Source organism: Phocoena sinus, chromosome 3, assembly GCF_008692025.1.
Source record: "Phocoena sinus isolate mPhoSin1 chromosome 3, mPhoSin1.pri, whole genome shotgun sequence".
NCBI lineage: Eukaryota > Metazoa > Chordata > Mammalia > Artiodactyla > Phocoenidae > Phocoena > Phocoena sinus.
The window spans coordinates 28,527,413-28,551,721 of record NC_045765.1 but is presented as its reverse complement, the minus strand read 5'-3'; the positions used below and the strand labels follow the sequence as shown (position 1 = coordinate 28,551,721).

At 46.8% G+C, this 24,309-nt stretch overlaps 1 protein-coding gene across 1 annotated transcript in view; it reads left to right on the top strand.

Moving 5' to 3' along the window:
• The window catches only part of TENM2 (teneurin transmembrane protein 2), a 1,008,125-nt gene that overhangs the window by 802,470 nt on the left and 181,346 nt on the right, over positions 1-24,309 (top strand). The window contains exons 8-9 of the mRNA XM_032628422.1: positions 12,925-13,120; positions 21,456-21,557. Of these exons, the coding sequence (XP_032484313.1) occupies positions 12,925-13,120; positions 21,456-21,557 (298 nt within the window). The remainder of the gene's footprint in view (positions 1-12,924; positions 13,121-21,455; positions 21,558-24,309) is intronic.

Here is a 24,309-nt window from a genome sequence, read left to right as displayed (position 1 = left end):
TTGCCATCTGTAAAATGAGGGCTGTACCTCATCAGGTTGTTGTGGGAATAAATGAGATAACGCCTAGGAAATAGGAAGCACCCCATGGAGATCAGTCGATTAGTCTGACTGGTTATGACCCTTACCGCTCACTCGCAGGTCACCTAGCAACCAGCGGTCTCTACAGGGAGAAAATGGCAAGGTCTCTGGCAGAAACCAGCGCTGGTTTGCAAACTGAGTTTTCATGGGTCCTCCTCAAGGCTCTAACCCAGATTGCAAAGATCAGAGTCTTCCAACTCGGTCAGGATTGGAAGGATTGGAAACAACTCAGGATTCCTGTCTCCTCTCAATCCTTTTATAAATATACGAGGCGGCAGGGGATCGGGGTGCCTCTCCTGGGGCACACTGCACAGACATCCAGTCGTGTCCAGCCCGAGCCCGGCTCTTCGTGGGCTGGGACAGGGGTGGACAGCGTGCATCCTGCTAGCGCTATTCCGTTGTACATTTCTCAGAGTCAATGCCGTGTATCACTTATGAAGTTGGTTCCTGTCCCTTGTATGATAAACTCATCAAATGTTAGCTAAAGAGTTGGGTACAGGTAGTTTAAGACCATGAAGATAGGCCACCACTTGTAACCTATGCAGGATTTTAGGGCAGCTTCCTGAAGGAGATGCTACCCGAGCTGGCTCTTAGAAGGTGAGTTCAGCAGATAAAGAGAAAGGGAAGAGAGGGAAAGATCATTCCAAGCCGAGGGCAGTGAAGACCCCCCTTTTGTATGGGCTGTGTTGAAGCTTCACATAACGATTGTCCTTTTTTTAAAGAATGGTGCTTTTCTTTAGCCGTCACTTACCAACGAGGACATAGCTTTTCCTTTCAGAACTGGCTCTTACAAGGCCAGGAGGGACCAAGGAGGGCAGCCCCTCTGGAGGTTTAGTAGCTGTGACCCTGGGTTGAGTTTTTGCAGATTTACAGCGTGTACACAGCCCCTGCTAGGAATCCACGTTAAATAAAAGGAAAAGAGTGGTCAAACACCACAAAGCTATGAATTACCCTTGAAACTGGGAACACACACTTTTTATGTACTGAGGGGAAGTCTTGAAAATAGGAGATCAGGACTTAGGGTTTTCAACTGTTTCTCCCTGATCTCGAAAATTTCGTGGGAGAGGGTTAACAATCTCCCAAGAAGACCCTGTCTTCAGATAGATACATCATTCTATCAGAGGCAGGCCATAACCTTGGACTCCACCAACGTTTATTGAGCACCTACTATGTGCCGTGTGTCGAGGTGCTGCAGCAGTGGACAAGGCAGAGCTGGCCCTTGTGTGGCTGCCGGGCGCTGGCATTAGGCCCCTCTAAGAATTCCCAAGAAGGAAGGGCCACCTACCAGGGAATGCATTGTCCCTGCCTTGCCCTGGCCTGGCCTTATTACTTAAAGTTTATCCGTGTTGGGACTTCCCAGGTGGTCCAGTGGTTAGGACTCCGTGCTGCCACCGCAGGGGGCACGGGTTCGATCCCTGGTCGGATCCTAGCATGCCACATGGTGTGGCCAAAAAAAAAAATGAGAAAGTTTATCTTTCTCGTGGAAATCCCTCTCTGAAACACCTCTGAGAACGAGGGGTGCTGGGATCTCACCATGGTGTTAGAGTTGGTGCTAACATTCTTTAGCAGTAACAGTCGATCCTTCTCTATTCATTTTTCCTTCCCCCTACATTCCCCCCATCCCATCCCAGACATTCAAAACACACTCCTTCGAAAACCGCACTTTTAGGCTTGATAACGGAGTTGGTGGGCAGGGGGTGGGGCTTGGCAGGACCCATCAGCTGCTTATCTTCACCCAGCAAACCGCCAAAGCCCCTGCCAAGCCCAGAGGGCCCTCAGGGGAACCAGACACAGTGAACACACCAGGTGAGAAGCTCTCTTTTTATTACAAAGAAAGGGTCTGGTCTCATCTTTTTTTGTTGTTTTTTTTTTGTGGTACCCGGGCCTCTCACTGTTGTCGCCTCTCCCGTTGCGGAGCACAGGCTCCGGACGCACAGGCTCAGCGGCCATGGCTCACGGGCCCAGCCGCTCCGTGGCATGTGGGATCCTCCCGGACCGGGGCACGAACCCGTGTCCCCCGCATTGGCAGGTAGACTCTCAACCACTGCGCCACCAGGGAAGCCCTGGTCTCATCTTTTATAACCGTTCGTCAGAGCATCCGTCTCTGCAGACCTTCCATCGGGCTACCGTCATACTGAAAGGAAACTCTGAAGTTTTAGAAGGCCAGCTCTCTGAGGGCAAAGACTGTCGGGTTCCCTGCCTCATCTCCAGGGCTGACAGAAGTGTGGTCTGTAGTGGGCGCATCCATCCCCGTGGCCTGCTGGTCCCCTCTGCAGCCTGCTCCCTCCAACTTGTCCGTACTCCCTCCAACTCTGCGGTGCTGGCCCGCTTGCTCTCCCCTCGTCATGCCAAGCTCATTCTGTCTCGTAGCTTTGGCACTGGCTGTTCCCTCTTTCTGGAATGCTCCTCCCTGATATTCAGGTGGCTCCTTCCTTCCTTTTGTCAGGCCTCTACCCAAACGCCATGCCCTCCGTGAGCCCTTTCCCGACAAGGGACTCTGAAACTGGATACTCCTTTATGCTTTATCCCCATACTCTACTTTATTTGGCTTCAGTCAACTGAATTTAGCCATAAATGACTAGCCACCCAACGCACACATTTTACGTGTACAGTTTGATTCCTGAAATGTGAAAAGTGTGTCTATCTGAGTGGGCACCAACACAATCACGATATAAAGCATTGCCACCCCTCAGGAGCTCCCCTGGGCCCCATGGCAACCTCATACCAGCCCCCCGCTGATCTGCGTTCTGCCGCTAGAGGTTAGGTTTGTCTTCCCTGTAGTGTTATGAACAGGGTAGCCTGTGCTCTTTTGTGTCTGGCCTCTTTCACTCAGCCTAACACCAATGAGATTCACCCACGTTGCTGTGTGTGTCCGTGGCTCATCCCTGTTATTACTGAGTAGACGTGCGGTCGTGTGGCTGCACCATAATCGTTTTGTCCGCTCACTTGATGGGCATTTGGGTTGTCTCTGGTTTTTGCCCTATTTTATCCATAGCCCTCATCACTCCCTGGCGTTCTGTTCCCCTAAGGCAATGTCAGTCCCCCGGAGGGCAGGGACCTTGGCCATATGATTCACTGCTGGATCCCCAGGGCCCAGAGCAGGGAGGGCCAGGCACATAGTAGGTGCTCAATGTTTGTTGATGGAACCAATAGTTTTATATTCATTTTCCCCTGTAGCCTGAGGCCTGGGCAAGACACAGGCTTGCAAGCTGGGCTTCAGATCTTTCTTTCCTATGAACCCAATCTAGACACCTTCAAGCCTTCCAAGCAAAACCAAACGTTAGCTGGGGCTCCCTGCTCGGCGCTCAGTGTGTCTGTGCCCTGTCGTCCTTCCCATGATTTCTGACTTCCTGTGGCTTCTTCCTCTTGTATCTTTTGATCTCTGCTTTCTTGCCCCGTGATATCCAGGAAAGATGCTCACTCTCTTCGCTGGTTTCCATAAGAAATTCCATCACCTCAAGGCTCTTAACAATTTCCCTTAGTTTTTTTCTCTTTTTTTATTTCTTGGGTTTGGGAGTGTGGGGAGGGGTCACAGGAAGAGGCCACGTTGTGGCCTGGGTGGTCCCCAACATCTTGCTGCTCTCACCTCCCCTCCCTTTGCCTCTCTCTAGCTCCCTCTCTATTTCCAGTAACCAAAAATGTCTTCCTTTGTCTCTCCCAGAGAAGTCCCGCCTGCCCTCACGTTCCTTGGTTTCTTGCTTTCTGCTTAAGCAGTGTGTTGAAGAACAGGTTTTCCCCCAAGAAGATTAGTAAAATGGCTCCATCTCATCACCAATGGGCGGGGTACCCCCTGAATCCCAGGCACCCCTGCCTTTGTCGTACCAGCGCAGCCTACCAAGAGGGAAGAGATACTCCAGGTCAGGGCAATGGAATCCAAAACACAAAGCAACTTGTGTCCTGAGTATGATTCTGTTGACAGTCCTGCAGGCTACTTTAGGAGCCCCTTTCTGTCCTCGGAGGCCCTCCCACCCTGACACACAGCAGAGATTCTCTTTCCCAAAGACAGGAAGGTAAACCTTGATCTCCCCATATGAGCAAGGCTGACCAGCACCACGTTCCGGCTGCCTGTTTATTCAGTGTACTGGCCTGGAATGCAGCGGATTTGGGACACGCTCACCTAAGCTGACTGCTTGGGTGTGAAGCCCAGTTCTGCCACTTACCAACTCCTGAGCAAGTGATGTAACCTCTCTGTGCCTCGGTTTCCTGATATGCAAAGTTGGGATAGTGATTTGTATTCATTGGGGCTATTATAAGCATTAAATGAGATCGTACATGTGAATCACTTAGAACAGTGCCTGGCCTCATTAAATGTTACCTTGTAGTATCATCCAAGCAGTTAGCAAACAAAACTCAGGAAAACTGTATCGAGTTTACTAAAAATTCCTAAGAACTTCTCCTAAAGAGGTTATGTCCTTTCAGTAGTTGTATCACCAAATTCCACTGTGTTGGTATATACACTTCACTCTGGGTACGATTTCCTTTGGGTCTAAAGGTTTTCATTCATTCAGTCAAGATCTTTGCTGAGTACCCACTACGTGTCAGGCACTGCTCTAGGCCCCAGGGGATACCACATGGAATAAAACAGACACGTCTCCTACTTATTTATTTATTTATTTTTCTGGATTCAAAGCTGGTTAACATTTATTTATTTGGTTGGTTTTATAATTGAGGTATAGTTTATGTACAATATTATATAAGTTTCAGGTGTACAACGTAGTGATTCACAATGTTTAAAGATTACATTCCATTTATAGTTATTCTAAGGTCTCCCAGTCTTGAGAAGTTTGTGTTCAAGAGTAGCGAGATGGACTACAAATTAACAGATAAGTGACATGGTTTTTTTCAGAGTTTTTGATGAGTTTTTGCTGAGGACAGAAAAGGGGAAGTGATAGAAGCATTTTAGAATGGATGGTTAGGGATGCCCTTTCTAAGGTCATGGTGTTTAGCCAGGCATGATTGACAAGGAGCAGGCAGCTGGGGACCTCCCTGGTGGTCCAGTGGTAAAGAATTCGCCTTCCAGTGCAGGGGACGCGGGTTTGATCCCTGGTCTGGAAACTAAGATGCCACAGGGCGACTAAGCCTGCACGCCACAACTACTGAGCTCGCGCACCTCAATGAGAGAGACCATGTGCTGCAAACCTCAGAGCCCATGCGCCCTGGAGCCTGCGTGCCACAACTAGAGAGAGAAAACCCACAAGCCACAACTAGAGAGAAGCCTGCATGCCACAGCAAAGTGCCCGCTCTGAAATGAATGATCCCGCATGCCTCAGCGAAGATCCCGTGTGCCACAACTAAGACCCAATGCGGCCAAAACTAAAATAAATAAATTGTTAAAAAAAAAAAAAAAAAAAAAAAAAAGGAAGGAAAAAAAGCAGGCAGCTGTAGGATCAGGAGGAAGAGCTTGTGCAAAGGCCCTGAGGCTGGGATGAGCTTGGCATATTCCAGAGACAGAGAGGAGAGCAGTGTGGCTGGAACACAAGGAGAGAGAAGTTTGGAGGTGAGCAACAGGAAATTATGGGCCAGGTATGGCCAGCACCCAGCAAAACCATCCAGAACTTTCTTGACCTCTTCTTGCATCTTCTGCAGTGGTCCATCTTTCTGTCCTCAGGTGCCCAACCCACTCTGCTCAAGTCTGATGCTAGCACTCCTGGGCTCTGCCTTCCTCCCCTTTCTCTGCTCACTGGCATCTTTAGGAAATTTACAAGCCAGGCCAGCCACCAGCTATGCTGGAAGCTACAGCCAGGTTCTTGGAAAACTTAAGGCGACCTCCCACCGTTAAGACTCACGCAGATCCAAGTTCAGGTCCTCGCTTGGCCACCAACCACAGTCAGTGGCCCTGGGTATGTCACTTAACTTCTCTAGCAGCCTTTGTTCTCTCCTGAGAAATGGGGAGGAGAATAAGATTTCTGGGAGGATGAAATGAGATACCATATATCAGCTTTTGCCATTATGCCTGGCACATAGCAAATGCCTAGAAAAAAAAAAGGGTACTTCGTATTTTCGGTGATTACGTTTTCCGCCACTGCAAGAGGACATGTGGTGAAAGAATCAAGAATTGCACCTGTGTAGATGTAGTCTCCCCTGCTCCTTATCGTAAGGAATTTCGGGCTGCTTGATCCTCACGATGGAGCCCAGCGTGATGATTGCTACAGTCCGCAAGTATAGGTGTTGTTTCCTTCCCAGAAGCTTAGGGGCTCGTTCGCATAGCTGGTGGACAGACAGCCCAGCAGTGCCCACACTGGGCCAGTCAGCATCTAATGAAGTGACTTGGACACTGTAAGGAGGAACTGAAAATGACAAGCGAGGCCACGTGGAAGGAAGGGAGCCTCCCACCCCCACCGGAGCATGGCCCACCACCCTCATCCTTCCACGCTTCCCGGAGCACTCAGCCCTTTGAAGGAGAGAAGAGAGGTGGTGCAGAGCTTTAGATGAGGAATCAGCCAGACCCACTTTGCCACGGGCCTAGCCGGAGGCAGAAGGAGATGCACAGGCCCCCAGGAGCGACCCACCACTGCCAGTTGTCACCAGATGCCACCAGAGACTCTGTGGTCATGTGGCTTCGAGCAGCCCTCACTCACACATGCTGCTTCCCTGCCATCCAGCCGACGGCTGCATGTGCCCTGCCATCTGAGGCAGAATCAACATCAGACGTCAGGAGGCCGGGGATGCAGCCAGCGCGGGGCCAGGCGCCGCAGGCTCTCCGTGGGAAATGTCGGCATTCGCCGCTGCTCCTGTCCACGTGGGCCCTCAGCGAGCAGGTGGTCCGAATAGCAAGAAACTTACTTACCCGCCCCCCGCCCCACTTTCCCAGGGTCCTGGACCCAGTAATAACATCTTCCTGAAGGGCGACGGATCTGTCTTTAACCTTGCCCTCTGTGGCAGGTGTGCATTTGCATGGCTTCCAGAAGCATCTCTCAGCTGCGCGCTCCCTGCCTGTGGACGCTTTCCCTCCTGGGGAAGTGACGGGCCCTGCTCAACGGTGCAGCCCCCTCTGCTCTCTCCTCCAGCTCCTCTGGAAACCCACTAAGTTATCTTAATTACCATTCCTCCTTGGTCTCTGCCGAGAAGGGGGCAGATTGAAAATTGGATCAGATATTTCCTGTGGTTTCTTTCTTTGTCCCTCAAGCGCTCGTAAAAGTTGTGTTTTCATGCCACTTTGGGCTATGACTGATGACTTAAAGGCACAGCCCTCACACTGCATGCCAACATGCGTTGTTTTCCAGAGGCCAAGGGAAAGAAGAGAACTTCGGTGAGAGAGGGGGAGTTTATCAGGGGTTATGGCGCTGTCACCCTCTGGGTGACCTTACTGCCTGGTCAAGAGAGGCCAGCTGCCTTGAGAGACAGACTTGGCCCTGCAGGCAGCCTGTGCACACACATCCCCCATCGGGGTTGGGTCACGTGCCTTCTGATCCTCTTCCAAGGCTCTCTGCAGATCTATTAGACAGAACGTGCCAGGAAGCAACCTTCTTAGTCCTTCAAGCACAGCACGGTCCTCCAGGCAGCCTGGAATTGATCATGATGGGATCCTGGAGCTGAGGAAACAGATGTCCCTGGCGCTAAGCCTGAGTTATCAGTCCCCGGTGCTGGGGCATGAGAAAGCAACTCTGGCCAGGGTCTGAGTTCTTGGAAGATGGACTCTTCCTAGCGTCAGCCAGGCTGCCGTCTAGGATTCCTAGAGAGCAAAGGCTCTCCAGAAACAGATGGCCTCCACGCAAACCAGCTTCTTACTGTGCTTCTGCTTTCCCTGCCCTGGAAAGCAGTCTCTGCATCTGGCTGGCTTGATCCACCTTGTATTTCTAGCCTCCAACCCTCCCCGGGTTATAGCAGCCGTGAATGATGCTATGTGACGCTGCTTGGTATATGTTAACCTGTGAGGAGGGTAACTACATATTCCAAACGGGAGCACTCTCAAGAGTGGAAGGAGGAACAGAGGAGATGGAAACTGGGACACCCCTGGGCAAACTGGGATAGATAGACACCCTACACGTAATAGGTTGGAACTTGACCGACGGAAGATGCTGCCATCCTGGGTGACTCTCTCCCACCGCCCCTAAGAAATGGAAACATTTGCTGGTACTTTACTATAATCTTGGGAGGTGAACCAGGAAGGAAGAGAAGCGTGAGGTTAAGAAATCTTGAGGGCTGTGCTGAAATAACACACGAAATAACATATAACACAAATAACAGCACATGTCGAGGCCATGCCTCAACATTTCAGTAGCTTGATGTTTTTTTCCATGTGTACAACGTGATGGTGGGTTGGCCAAAAAGTTCGTTCAGTTTTAAGTAAACATAAAAGACACAGTTTTCATTTTCACCAAGAACTTTACTGGAAAATGTATTCATGAACCGAGTGAACTTTGGGGCCATGCCAGTATTTCAGCGTCTCTATGCACTGCAGTGTGCTCCCCACCAAAGCTTTGTTTCCATCCATCACCACACAGTTGACCCCCTTCACCCATTTTGCCCTCCCCCACCCCCTTCCCCTCTGGTAGCCACTACCCCTTTTTTCTGTGTCCGTGGCCTAATTTAGTAAGTGTTGATCGCTTGCTTGTGTCAGTATTTCCAGCTTCCCTCCAAGTGCTAATCTAGGATCCAGGCCACTCCTATCTTGTGACTCCATCATCTTGGGCTTTAAGAGAACTCTGGTTCTCTCTAGAGGCAGATAGGTAGGGAGAGTGGGCAAGTAGGAGGTGGCACAGAACGTTTTATGGCAGGGTCTAGAAGTGGAGTTCATCCCACAGCATATGTTCCGTTGACGGGAACACTGTCACGTGCTCCCACGTAAAAGCGAGGGAGCTGGAAAGGAACAAGACACTGATACACACAGTGACCATCAGTCTCTACCACAGTGGTCACTAAGGAACAGTGTCAAAGGAGGAAAAGAGGGAAGACAAGCGATGGAACAAAGAAAGTCCAAAGAAAGAAAGGGTACATTGGACATCATCCCATTGAGAATTTTTTTAATTAATTAATTTATTTTTGCCTGTGTTGGGTCTTCGTTGCCGCGCGCGGGCTTTCTCTAGTTGCGGCGAGCGGGGGCTACTCTTCATTTCAGTGCGTGGGCTTCTCATCGCGCTGGCTTCTCTGGTTGTGGAGCACGGGCTCTAGGCGCGCAGGCTCAGTAGTTGCGGCTCGTGGACTCTAGAGCACAGGCTCAGTAGTTGTGGCGCACGGATTTAGCTGCTCCGCGGCACGTGGGATCTTCCCGCACCAGGGCTCTAACCCGTGTCCCCTGCATTGGCAGGTGGATTCTTAACCACTACGCCACCAGGGAAGTCCCTCCACTGAGAATTGAAAAGGTGAAGTCATAATGGCCGTCTAAAGTCACCTCTCAAATCTGGATGATCTATAGGCATGCACAGATTCCTTGGCCCACAGTGTCCATCATGTGCATGTCTGGTGGTGCATGGCTGAGGCTTGCGGCCTGTAACTCTGCCCCTTTCTCTCCTATTCAGGAAAGCACATTAGAAGACAAGGGAGGGCAGGTGATTATTACTGGAGACAAAACCTTCAGTACATGGCAACTTAGTTTCCTTTCAGTGGAATTCATTTACAGATTCAGTATTTTATGCACCTGATATTTTACAAATATTTGTTGATCAAACTCTGCTCAAGGTGAATTAGACACAGCAATGAATTATCATCATGATAGCAGAAACTTTCAGGGTGTGTTTACCATATACTGAGTACTGACTATTCTAAGCACTTTACATGGTTTGACTCATTTAATCTTTACAACAGTGTTTTGCTGTATTATTATTACGTTTTGAAATTATACCCATTTTAAAGATAAGGAGACTGAGGCACAGAGAATTGAAATAGGTTGTGCAAGTGTCACAGCAAGTAAGCAGCAGAGCGTGGGTTCTAATCAGGCAGTCTAGCTCCAAAGTTCTCAGTCTTAACCACTCTACCATGCAGAAGAAATCCCTGCCCTCCTGGAGTTTACATCCTTCTGAGTAGACAGACAATAAGCATAAAAACATTATATCAGGGCTTCCCTGGTGGCGCAGTGGTTGAGAATCCGCCTGCCAATGCAGGGGACACAGGTTCGAGCCCTGGTCTGGGAAGATCCCACATGCCACAAAGCAACTAAGCCCGTGCGCCACAACTACCGAGCCTGCGCTCTAGAGCCCGCAAGCCACAACTACTGAAGCCCGTGCTCATAGAGCCCTTGCTCCACAACACGAGAAGTCACCACAATGAGAAACCCACGCACCACCGCAACGAAGAGTAGCCCCCGCTCGCCGCAACTAGAGAAAGCCCGTGCACGGCAACGAAGACCCAACGCAGCCAAAAATTAATTAGTTAATTAATTTTTTAAAAAAAACATTGTATCATTTTAGAGGGTGATAAGTGCTTTGAAGAAAATAAAGCACAACAAAGAGATACAGGATTGGGACGCGTCAGACCAACATGTCCCAGTGCCCCTGGCTCACAGATTCTTCCTTAAATGAAAACTGCTCTCCGTACTTCCGTGGAGGGGCTCCGAGGAGCCGGCCAAAATAGATGTCTCTCCTCTAACAAATACCTTTTCCAAGAGTCATTTGATTGGTTGGACAGTGCACACTGCTACTGGTCCTAAGCCATTTCTGTGCCCCTGGGCTGGGCAGCCAGTTCAGCAAGAGATGACTGATGCCCAAATTAATAATGAGCAATGGCCCCATGCAAGTAACCACCTTCCCCCAACTTTTCCTCGTGGGAGTGATAACCTGGACCCCAAATGAACTATATCCTTCTCACCTCGGCACCGAGGAAGTTACACTCATTCCTCTGGCTGACAGCAGTTTGTAGACATGGGTCTGGGTAGTCGGAAGTTTACAAGTTGCTAAGGAGCAAATGCTCTGGTTACAAAGGGCTCCGAAAGGAGCATCAGTTTGTCATATCACTGCAGATCATTTATTTTATCCCATAAAGACAGCTGCAACCAACAGGCTCTGGGGTAGAGGGAAGCTAAATACAAACATTCGTTTCCTGAGAGATGGAGGAGATTTCCACTTCCTACGCAACGTCCCTTGCCAGGCCCCCAGATACAAAAACTAGAACCATGTTGCTTCTCTTCTGCGATCCTTGTGATTTGCAAATAAGTGACTCAGAGTCACAAGGTACTTCATAAAATGGTTATTATCTTCCAGGCACTGCCCTAAGCATTATCTCATGTCATCCTTATAACATCCCCGAAAGGTGGGTGTTATTGTTCCCTAGTATGCAAACCAGGAAGAGGGTAAAAGATCCGCCTCACTTCAAACAGTAGCGAATGGCAGTCAGAATTCAAACCCAGGTCTGTCTGACAGCAGAACCTTTGTACCTAAGCTTATAGACTCTTCTGGTTTCAATTATCACATTTCAGTTGGGAAAAGCTGGCAATTCTGCTGACAAGGAAGTCCCATTAGTAGATTTCCTGGAGTTTCATTCTTTGAAGTTCCTGAAAGGGGTTACAGTGGATGTCGGTAACCCACATAACCCTTTTTATGGCAGGGAAAGTGGTGAGAGAGAGCTTAATCCCACAGTGGTGGTTTTTATCTGCTAAAGACCTACACTTTGAATGTTCTCTGGGAGTCAAGGTGCAAATGACTTTCCTGTGGAATGATTTTGCAAGAGTTCGCAAGATGATTGCACTTCTGCTGGGGTCTTATTGATTTTCTCATCAACAAGTAAGAAACATGGGTGTCCTCTTTGCCTTTCCCTTCATCCTCCCCGTCCAGCCCATGGTCAAGCCCTGTCCTCTCTTCCCTAGAAATGTTCCTGCCAAGTTGTCCCCTTTCCTCATTCACTGTCCTCATCAAGACGCCTGTCACCTCACACTTGGGTTTCTGCAGTTGCTTGCTAACTGGTCTTTCTGCTTCTTTTCATTCCCTCTTCTAGAACACCTCATAGCCTGCCTGCAAGTGAATTCCTCAGAACATTCCTCCCATCACGTCGTCAGTCACTGCTCAAGGACCTTCTGTGGCTCCCACTTGCCTGCCGCAGGATCTCACCATTCCCTAGGACAGGCCCCTTTGGATCACACTTGCTCTCCCGTTCCCCTCACCCCATTCCTGGTTGCCTTCACCCACCACTCTGTCTTCCACTGATTGCTTCCAGTTCTGAGCCTGGTTTCCATTGAAACAGAGTTTCATAGTTAATTGCTGGTCGATGGGAGGCCAGGCACTGTGAGGGCACTGCACCTAAACAGATCTAGGTCCACAGTTTTGCTTGCTCACTTGGTCACTGGGTGACTTTTGATGTGTTGCTGGACTTCTCTGAGCCTCAGTTTTCTTATCTGTAAAACAAGACACCAATAGTGCCAATCTTACAGGGGTTTTGCAAGAGTTGAATGAAATGATGACGACGATGGTGGTGGTGATGACAGCTCACGTGTATTTTGTGTTTGCTTTGTGCCAGGCACTGTTATCAATATGATCTTATTTCTCACAACAAGCTATAACATAGGTACTGTTATTTTCAGTTTTGCAGATGGGAAAATTGAGGGAGGGACAGGTGAAGCTAATAAGTTCCAGATTCTCTCCCAGGTAGTCTGGCTCCTCAGCCCTCTTTCTTAACTACTCTGATATACCACCTTCCTTTTGTGAATGATCAGTCAGTGGTATCTGGTAACATAGGTTCATAATTCTTTACCTGAAACTCTTGAGTGCCAGATGCAATTTGGAATTCAGAATTGGGGGAATTATTAAAAAGTTATACTTGGCATATGCTATGTATCCTATAACACCCCAGTAGGGACTGGAGCAAAAACCCAGCTCTCGCTCTCTCTCTCTCTCTCTCTCTCTCTCTCACACACACACACACGCACACGCACACGCACACACACCCACAGAAAAGTCACATGCTCTCTTCTTTTCCCAGTATGACTTCATGGAGCGTCTGGACGGGAAGGAGAAATGGAGCGTGGTCGAGTCACCCAGGGAACGCCGGAGCATACAGACCCTGGTTCAAAACGAAGCCGTGTTTGTCCAGTACCTGGACGTGGGCCTGTGGCACCTGGCCTTCTACAATGATGGCAAAGACAAAGAGATGGTTTCCTTCAACACTGTAGTCTTAGGTAGGTACGGGATCTCTGAGGTGATATGTCATGAAGGAAAGGATGGAAGTGTCTGGCTTCTCTGTTGAAGGCGCATCTTCCAAGGTGGTCCTACTATGTAGGGGACCAAACCAGCATCCTTAATTTAGGGTTCATAGTATCATCCACCTAAAACTAGCCCTGATTAAAATATGAATGCTACTTAAATCATGAAAGAGGCACTGTGAGTACCAGGGATTGAGTTGCAGTGAAGAGCTTGGGTCCAACCACCTGGCTCAAGCCCTGGCCACACAACCTAGGCAAATCATTGGACTTTTGTCAGCCTCAGTTCCTCATGGTAAAACAGAACTAACTAGTCCCTCCTTATAGTGCTACTGTAAGGAGTAAGTGAAATGTTACAGGTATAAATCCCTAAGCAGCCAGTAAATACTGACCATTTGTGTCAGGTCACAATTTTTCTCAAAAATCAAGGAAAGCTCAAAGTAAAATTTTTTTTAAAAACCTGACAAATAAATCAGGAAAAGGATATAACCATAAGAAAGAAATCATATCTTTGTTCCCACATTGGTAAATCTCAAAAAGCTTTAATTAAGCACTTGTCATTTGGGGCATGTTTTATAGCAGTCCTTTTTAGTAGCCATTGGGGAAAAGCTAAGATTTTATCCAAAATTTCCCCTTATATGTGCATACAAACCTGTAAGAGGGCCACTATTTTGAGAATATTTCATGAGGTTTTCTAAAGCAAGCCCTAAGAATTTTAACAATCATATCACCTATAAATAATTTTCATAACATTTATTTTATCATTAGGTTTTAATCTTCTTACTAATGATAATAACTGATCCTCTCTGAATCAGGGAAGATTGTTAGACCCATTTCACAGAGGAATTAACTGAGGTTCGGGAAACTGAGTCCCTCAAGGTCCCAGGATATGGAAATGGTGGAAATGGCATGGACTTCTGGGCCTCATTCATTGCCTTTCTGCAACGCCGTGTTGTCCCAGCAGCGTTTAGTTGTGGACCTCAAGTTTCACTAGAGAAACCTAGATAAGACGGTTGATCCAGGATTAAATCCTACCTTTTCTTTCCCACATCCTACCTGCGAGAGTCACTAAACTCCCTGAGCCTCAGGTTCATCGTTTGTGGGAAGGTAATGACGGTATCTCCGAAGGGAGGGATGATGTGACTTCACGTACTGAACCTGTCTGGAATGGAGCTGGTAGTCACTCGTGAAAGCCGATGATTTTTTTTTTTAATATTTATTTATTTATTTGGCTGCACTGGGTCTTATTTTCAGGATCTTCATTGCAGCACGCAGGATCTTTAGTTGCGGCATGTGGGATCTTTTAGTTGCTGAATGCAGGATCTTTTAGTTGCGGCACGTGGGATCTAGTTCCCTGACCAGGGATCGAACCCAGCCCCCCTGCATTGGGAGCGCGGAGCCTTAGCCACCGGACCACCAGGGAAGTCCCAAGCTGATGACTTTTTAAGAGCGCATCTTGTACAGCTGTTTTTCTATTGACTGCAATGTTAAGAACTTCTCTGTTAGCTTCATGGATTGCTCTGAAGGATTCCCTGATTCTTGAAAGAGAACCTGAAATTCAGGTGGCAGCCACAACTTCAGAATGGTACAAAATCAGGTGGGATTCGGTATTTACCATAGCATTGAAGTTAATGTTTAGTCCCTCTGTTAAGGAAAGATTGGCCCTAACAGGGTTAGCCAAATGCTCCTTTTAAAGCAGTGCTTGGCATGCCAGAGCCCATGGGCCAAGTCTGGCCCACTGCCTATTTTTATAAATAAAGTTTTATTGGACCACAGCCACATTCATCTGTTGACAAATCGTCTGTGGCAGCTATAACAACAGAGTTGAGTGGTTGCAGTGGAGACAGTTTGGCCCATAAAGCCTAAATATTTACTCTCTGTCACTTGACAGAAAACGTTTGCCAAGCCCTGCTCTACACTAATGGCATAAACTTTGTATCAGGAAAGTCACTGGAGAAGTCTTCCACCGTTAGGGAAAGTTCCCAGGAGCATGTTATGTACCAATGAGGGGGAAAAAAAAATAATGTAAAAGGATAAAAACCAGATCACAAAAGAAAGAAACTGGCAACACATTTAGAACTAGTTTGAGATGGTAAGACAAAGAACAATCTTTTTCTTAAGAGCATGATGGGAAATGATATCCTTTTGGTCACCTTGTGTGTTTTCTTAAAAAAACTTTTTGTAAATCTTTTTTTTTCTAATTTTTATCGGAATATAGTAGATTTACAATGTTGTGCTAGTTTCAGGTGTACAGTAAAATGTGTCAGTTATCCATATACAGATATCTTACTCTTTTTTAGATTCTTTTCCCACATAGGTCATTACAGAGTAGAGTAGCGTTCCCTGGTGCTATAGAGTTGGTCCTTATTAGTTATCTATTTTATATGTAGTAGTGTGTACGTGTCAATCCCGATCCTCCAATTTATCCCCACCCCTTTCCCCCTTGATAATCATAAGCTTGTTTTCTACATCTGTGACTCCATTTCTGTTTTGTAAATAAGTTTATTTGCACCATTTTCTGAGATTCCACATATAAGTGAGAGCATGTGATATTTGTCTTTCTCTGTCTGACTGACCTCACTCAGTATGACAATCTCCAGGTCCATGCATTCGCCTTGTGTTTAAATGCAAAGACTTGATACACATGACAGCAGACCCCACACACAGCAGCTGGCTTAGCTGGAGTCTATAACGACTCAGTGGAATGGTTAATAACAAAAACAGTAACAACGGCACATCTATAGAGAGTTGACCATGTACTAGCTCCTGGACTTGGCCCTTCTGGGGTCTAGATCAGTTAACCCACAGAGTAGTTATATGAGGTCATTACTACCAATATTCTGTTTTCCAGTTGAGGAAGCCCAGACTCAGAGAAGTTAAACAAGTTGCCCAAGGTCACACACAGCTAGTAAGGGGTGGAGTCAGGATTCAAACTCTCCCAGAGCCTGTGCTCTTAACCACTGGATTGCTTTGGATTCGAGCCAGATAAATCCCTTTCCCCTTCCACACAGCAAGTTGTCTGGGGGCCATATTATCTAATAATGGCTTCTGCCCTCCGTTGCCTTTATCCACATGGACACAGACAGTGGTAGTGAGATGCCCTTCCCCCAGGCCATTACCCTCATTCGCCTGTCGGAGCTGGGAATAGCAATTCTCCCCAGAGGATTTCTCTCGTCTGGACTGTAGCTCGAAGAGAAAGTCAGAGGTAATCTGCCTAATCGTTGGGCAGACATCTTGATAGAGCAATGATAGTAATTGGCCTGAAATGTAGGGAAAAGTGCAGTGTTTTATTTGGTTCAGAGATTCTCCCACACATATCTATTATCGGAACACACTCCATCAAGAGCAGCCAGGAGCGCCGAAAGCCCCTGTGATATGAAACAGAAGGAAGGATGTTAGATGGGTGTTGACCAGCCATCACACTAAATATACCTTTGACTCAGGGATGTCTTTTGTGTTTTGGAGAGAAGCAGCCTGCTTTCAGAAATGAGTTTCATCTCAGGGTACAACAGAGTGGCATTCTTGAAGCACGGTGCAGATTTCGGGGAGGCTAGCCTCCACTTGTATAAAAATCCAATTTCCTGGGCTAACTCTCATCACCTGCCTTGTTTCCTCAACGAAAGTCCAACCAGGTTGACAAAAAGGAAAGCTGATAAGATTTCAAGAGTAATATTTAATTGGGTGTTGGAAAAAGGGGACTGAGAGAGGTGAGCTCCTTCTATATTTCAGCAGTACTACATAATTGTTTCTTTCCTCAAAAACTGTAGAAATGCTTCAAAGACAAGACCTGGGCGGGGGGTGGCATGGTGAGAATGTAAATCGATACAGCCACTAGGGAGAACAGTATGGAGGTTCCTTAAAAAACTAAAAACAGAACTACCATATGGGCCAGCAATCCCACTACTGGGCATATACCCTGAGGAAACCATAATTCAAAAAGACACATGCACCCCAATGTTCACTGCAGCACTAATTACAGTAGCCAGGACACGGAAGCAACCTAAGTGTCCATCGACAGATGAATGGATAAAGATGTGGTACATATATACAATGGAATGTTACTCAGCCATAAAAAGGAACGAAATTGTGCCATTTGCAGAGACGTGGATGGACCTAGAGACTGTCATATAGAGTGAAGAGAGTCAGAAAGAGAAAAACAAACATCGTATAATATCACTTATATTTGAAATCTAGAAAAATGATGCAGTTGAGCTTATTTGCAAAGCAGAAATAGAGACAAAGACGTAGAGAACAAACGTATGGATACCAAGGTGGCGGGGAGGTGGGATGAATTGTATACCAAGGTGGCGGGGAGGTGGGATGAATTGGGAGACTGGGATTGACATATATACACTACTATACATAAGATAGATAACTAATGAGAACCTACAGTATAGCACAGGGAACTCTACTCATTGCTCTGTGGTGACCTAAATGGGAAGGAAATCCGAAAAAGAGGGGATATATGTACACGTATAGCTGATTCACTTTGCTGTACGGCAGAAACTAGCACAACGTTGTAAAGCAACTACACTCCAATAGAAATTAATTTTTTAAAAAGACCTGGGGAAATTGAATGAAAAATACTCTTCACTGCAGTTTTTGCTCATTTTGGATTCTCCCACCCTCTGAGATGCGTGCGCGTACACACATACATACACACACACGTCTACGATTACTTACCAAGGACCTACTGTGTGCCAAGCATTGAGAATACCTGGGTGATCAGTTCAGATCTGGTCTCTTCCTCATGGAGCTTGATGAGAGAAGACAGATAGGTAAAACGACAATTATAGGAATTAGGGGAAGGTAGAGGAAAGGGAGGGTACAAAACCCAGGTTGAGGGCAGTAGGGAAGGAAGATGCCTAGAAGCTAAATGTTTTCTAAACTGAGACTTAAGGATAAATACCTCAGCTAAAGGGCAAGGAGGCCTTCCAGCCCAGCACAGAGCCTCTGCAAAGACTTTAGTCCTTTTCCCTGGGACTGTGGTAGCAAAGAGCTTCCTGTCTTCCATGCTCTGTCTCTGAGGATGTTAGGTTGGAGAACAGGGAGATTTATTTCCACCAAAGCATCCCCAGACCCAGATGCTCAGTGAGAACCTAGCTCTACTTTGCTGTCCGAGTGACTTCTGAACATGCAAGCTGGATGGTGTCACGTTTCTGTTGAAAATTTTTCACTTGCTCCCATTGGTCATCCACATGGTCTCCAGGGCCCTAGATGATCTGGGTTTCTCCAGACTCATCTTAGGTCACTCTCTTCCTTTTTAGCTACCCTCCAGCCACGTGGGATTCAGTTCTGCCGTTTTCCACCTCAGGGCCTTTGCATCAGCTCTTCCTTCTGCCTGGGATACTCTTTCTTGCTTGCTTTTTAATTTTTTTTTTATTTTTTTTTTTGTGGCCACGCTGCGAGGCTTGCAGGATCTTAGTTCCCCGACCAGGGATCAAACCTCGGCCCACTGCAGTGGAAGCACAGGGTCCTAACCACTGGACCGCCAGGGCATTCCCCTGCCTGGAATACTCTTCACCTGGCTGTTCCAGCTCACCCTTATATGTCACCTGCATAGAATAGAGATGCCCTCCCTGACTGTCCTTTCTTAGTAGCTTCCACCTCTTACTCCCCGTCACAGTGTCCTATTCTCTTTTTTTTTTTTTTTTTTTTTTTTTTAACGGTACGCGGGCTTCTCACTGTTGTGGCCTCTCCTATTGCGGAGCACAGGCTCCGGACGCGCAGGCTCAGAGGCCATGGCTCACGGGCCCAGCCGCTGTGCAGCATGTGGGATCTTCCCGGGCCGGGGCATGAACCCGTGTCCCCTGCATCGGCAGGCGGACTCTCAACCACTGCGCCACCAGGGAAGCCCCAGTGTCCTATTCTCTTCAAAGCACATATCACAATTTTTATTTGATTTGATAATTTTTTTTTGGCCTGTATTCTCTGTGACAGTGGAAGTTCTGTGAGGGCAGGGACTGTGTCTGTCTTAGTCACCAATGTATTCACCAATGTCTTGTAGGGTGCCTTGCATATAACAGTTGCTCAGTTAATAAAGTAAACCCGGGCTTCCCTGGTGGCGCAGTGGTTGAGAGTCCGCCTGCCGATGCAGGGGACACGGGTTCACGCCCCGGTCCGGGAAGATCCCACCTGCCACGGAGTGGCTGGGCCCATGAGCCATGGCCACTGAGCCTGCGCATCCAGAGCCTGTGCTCCGCAGCGGGAGAGACCACGGCGGTGAGAGGCCCGCGTACTGCAAAAAAAAAAAAAAAGTAAACCCTATGTCAAGGACTGTGACAGGTCTGAGATCTCACCGTAATTGTCAGCTCACACAGTAGCCGGCCACAGTCTCATTGATGTTATCAGAAGAGGAGGCGCTCCTGGGTCAGAGACAAAAGACTTTATTCCTCGGAGCAATGTAATATCCACAGTATCAACATATGTGCCAGTTGCAAGCCCCAGTCCCCACAGGGCAACACAAACAGAGCCAGGTGTTACCTACACAGGCAGTGAGTGGGTTACATGACAGGAGAGAAACTCTGAATTTACCGTCCTTGAGTCTCCAAATGGGCGGTGGGCCGGCTCATTGTTTTCTCCAGAGGGAGACATTATCTTTATTTATACTGGACAGTAACTAAACTTGCCCTTTGCTCTGGAGACAGACACTGTCTCTATCTCCCAAGGCTGTTCACTGTACAGACAGCCTTTAAAAAAAGATAGTCCAGAGCTAAGGAGTCAGTGCCTCTGCTCATAAGACATTCAGGAACACAGGACACCCGTGGCAGATTGTCTCCTAACATCATGTGAAATGCTTTTTGACCTGCAAAAGCAGCTACTTCATATGATTCAACCTAATGCTTTTTGAATGAAAGAAGGAACGGAGGGTGAATAGATGAAACAAATCGATAGCTACTCAGATGCTTCTCAGCCCACCTTTATTCTGCCAACCTCAGGGAGTTGAGCCTGCAGTGATAATTGTTAGACACTAAAGACATTGGCTTGGGAATTCCCTGGCGGTCCAGTGGTTAGGACTCTGTGCTTTCACTGCTGAGGGCTCGGGTTCAATCCCTGGTCAGGGAACTAAGATCCTCAAGCCACGCAATGCAGCCAAAAAAAAAAAAAAAAAACGGAGAAGAAGAAAATAAATTGGCTCGATACTGATTTTGAAAAAGCAGATACACTGATTGAGTTCTCCTAGTGCCGGAAACCAACCCCACCCGGATTCTGGCAGAAGAGAGCTGAGAAGTGAAGCACTATAGAAAGAAAGCACTACGGCGTGGGTTGGTTTTTCAGTCCAGAGTGGGAATAAATGGGAAATTCGGTTTAAAGGAAAACCTCCCTTACCATTCACAGGTGACTCCTTTAGGGACAATTAGACTTCCTAGTCTTTCATGCATATCACCAAGCCAATGTCCCCAGCTCCCCAAGGACTGTGTCATGTCATCTTTGGGGCATAGTGGCTTTTGATCATCCTAGTAATTTAGAACCTGAAAGTCTAAATGTGTTTATTTGAATGTAAGGCAAAATTAGGTTAATAATAATCATAATTTTAAAAGAGTATGACTCCTTCTGTGCAGACCCAAATCAACATGAAAAAGTTCCAGAATTATCCCTTTGAAGGCATTGCTTGAGAGTACACATAGCAAGGTAAATCACGAAATAAGATGGCTATACAGGTTAGAACAAGGGTGAACTAATTGATTTTCATGAAAAATAAGATCTGCAAAAAGCTAGGCATAAAAGACCTTTTGTACCACCCCAAACCTACTACTTCATGAATCCCCAAATCATGCCAAAATTGATCAGTCTTACGTATTTCGACTTCTCTTTCTTTAACGCAGGGGATTTTTTTACTCTGTAAATCTGAGATCAGGAGCCACCACTGTCATTTGGAGAATCACTCTCTATCCCTAAGGCTAAAAGCTGATATCCCACATCTCAGACCAAATCTCAGATTGACAGGATGATATTGGGGCAGGGTGGGGCTTACAGTGTTTAAAAACTTGCCAGCATTCAGTCTTGGAAAATTGTAGTTTTTAAATCCAGCTAAGTAGTTTCTTTTGAAAAAGCAAAAATTGCAGCAGTATTAGCCCCATATTCCTGCCTGGGCTAATCACACGGAGAGCAGTGGTTACATCCATGCGTTGTTCAAGTTGCCCTAGTCCCCACCCATCCCTGTTCTCCTCCTTCACTCACTTCTCCCTACCGGTCCTCTGTAGGCACCTGAGGTTACTACCACTGCTCCTGAAAAACAGTGGATGGCTGACTCTTAAATTGCTTCACCAGCAGGCAGAGAAAAAAGTAATTGTTCAATTTCTCTCTTTTTCAGATTCAGTGCAGGACTGTCCACGTAACTGCCACGGGAATGGCGAATGTGTGTCCGGACTGTGTCACTGCTTTCCAGGATTTCTAGGAGTAGACTGTGCTAAAGGTATTTACCACCACTTCCCTGCTATGACTGGAAAATAGAAAATAGGCTTCTCAAAAAGGGGTGGGAGAAGGGGCACCAAAGTAGCCTCCCCAGCAAATTCCACTGGGTTATCTTGTAAACCCGTGCATGCTACACGTCCTAATGCTTTGGCAAAGAGTAGACTTCGACGTATGACAACTGGCCAATATACCTGTAAGAGCAGGGCAGGGATCCTTGCCATTGAGGTGTGCTGAGAAGAAAGACTTGCTAAAAATGAGATGGTTAGATTTCCTGTAAAAGCAGAAGTGAATTACCATCACTCCTTTCTTATAATCATTAACGTCCATGAAATGGAAGATTAAGCATCTCAGGGTTAGTAAATTTCATTCATTCTGGCCAGCTATGCTCTTAATCTGGGGAGTGCTATTTATCTTGGCTGAATTGGTTTTAAATTGTATTATTAATTTATCTACACTGCTTTGCACAGGATGATGGGGGCTCTGGGATTCTTGGGGGGAAAGTATTATAAGAAAGAAAATGACTCTCACAAGAACAGAGGACTTAGGGCCGCCTGCCTAGCTAGCAGGAGACCTTGAGCCTGACCTTCAAGCAGTGCGATCACAGGCGAGCTCAGCGGAGAGCAGAGTTTCTCACGCTTTTTAGACATGGTATGTGCGCACACACACACAAGTATACATTCTAGATAAATACAACCGTGAAATTAAAATGAGACTTTCACAAACAACACTTCATGTTTCTTTTCTATTCTGTACCGTTTCACTTTTTATAAATGAAATACACTGACTACGCTGATTCCCCACCCGCCAGTGAGTCTGAAAAACAGTGATGGAGAGGTTCCAGGCCCTTGCTCAGGAGTCAGGCATTCCTGGGTTCCAATCCCAAGCTCAGCCATTCAGGATCTCTGTGTCCTTGAACAAGTGATCTAACATTTCTGAATCTCCGTTTCCTCCTCTGGGAAAGTGGGGAATTCCTTCCTAAGTTCACTGTGAGGATGGAATGCAAGAACACACCCCAGGCTCTTAGCAGAACACACTGTGAGCCCTCGGAGGGTTTAGTTTTACCATCTTTTATTTACATAGGTCATAGTATATTTACTTATACATTCATATAATATTTTCATCCTTTTCTGTGCTTCTCATTAAAAGACCATCCTACCTTGACGTTCTGAGAGAGAGGCAGTCATTAGTCAAGCCGCTCTGGAAAAGCTAAATCACAATGGCTTGGGGAAATCGTATTTCAGATACTCACAGTATTTCAAAGATTTGCGATGCCCATCCTTCTGAATGCTGACTGATCAGTGACTAGGACTCTTTTAAGTGCCTGAAGTTCTGGATTTGGTTGCGCGTGTGTGAGACTCATTCCTAGATGACACCACCTATGGATACATTCATAAAGGTTTGGCAAACCTGTCAGACACAAAAGGAGAAGAGAGCACGCAGCCACCGGACCGTTCCCTTGGCTGCTTTGCACCTTGGCACGCTCTGCCCCGGGGCACGTGGACACGTGCCCAAGCAGACACTGGAGCCTGGTGTTCCTCGCAGCCAGCCCTTTGCTCCGGTTCTGAAGGGCTCTGTTGAGGCAGGTAGATGACACCCTGCCGCACGGTTGCCATGTACTTTTCAGAACGAAGGCTTTAAAGGAGGGAAAACCTCAGTAGCATTCGAATGGCTTTCCTCGCGTAATCTAATTTCCTAGGAGTGAAGGCCTTAATGAGAGGAAGGACAGAATAGTCCTTTTATCTGTGGCTGCAAATGGGCTGAGCCCTCAGCTGCAGGGCCTGTGAGCTGTAAATGTATATTAACACTGACACACATCAATGTATTATTAATCCCCAAAACCGTGTGTGCTCTGACTGCACATCCAGGGATCAGCCTTTCAGCCCTAAGTACCCCGGCCATTTAAGAACTCTTCACTCTCGATCCATTTGCAGATGAGCGTCCATTCTGCATTATGGATCTGTAATGGGGTGTGCATTTAGCTGCTTAAAAGGCCTCTCGGTGTGCGTTTTGCATTTACCACCTGTACTGTGGCCAGGCGCACGCTCTGGGCGTGCATTAGCCATGGTATATAATTGATCCTCACGAAACAAATATCGAGTGGCTGTTAAGAGCAGTTCCTCCTGCACACTCAAAGCTGTTCCTGAAATCGGCCTCTGAACTTGTATATTTTAATTCAGCTGTTGATGCCTACAGTGGACAAAATTGAAGCGTTTAGAGATTAAAATTGCTTTCTCCTTGTTTCCCCATTTGTTCTTGGCAAAGTTGGCTTAAGAATGTCAGGAGTAAGCTTCTACCGCTTTGCCCTAAAGATGTCGCTTCCTTAGTATTTTTGAAATTTAAGCTACTTCATTAACAATGACGGTGTTTGGAAACACTCTAAACCCTTGTTTCCCACACTTTGCTCTTTCATGTACCACCTTTATGTTTGTTGCCAAATGTGTGGGCCGTCAGAATTTTTATTTCCTTCATATATTTCTTTGAGTCTACCCATTAGGTTTACACAGATGAATTTATTTTAAAAGGACTCAGGTCAAAATGAAAAGTTAAAAAAGAGAAAATTGGAATCCGTTGCAGTAAATAGGAAATGTTAGTGCCACCTTTAAATCTACTGAGAAAGGAATATTTCCCTTTTATAAAAAATTGTATTGAAGTATAATTGATTTACAATGTTGTGTTGGTTTCTGGTGTACAGCAAAGTGATTCAGTTTTATATTTTTTTCCCATATTCTTTGCCATTATGGTTTATCAGAGGA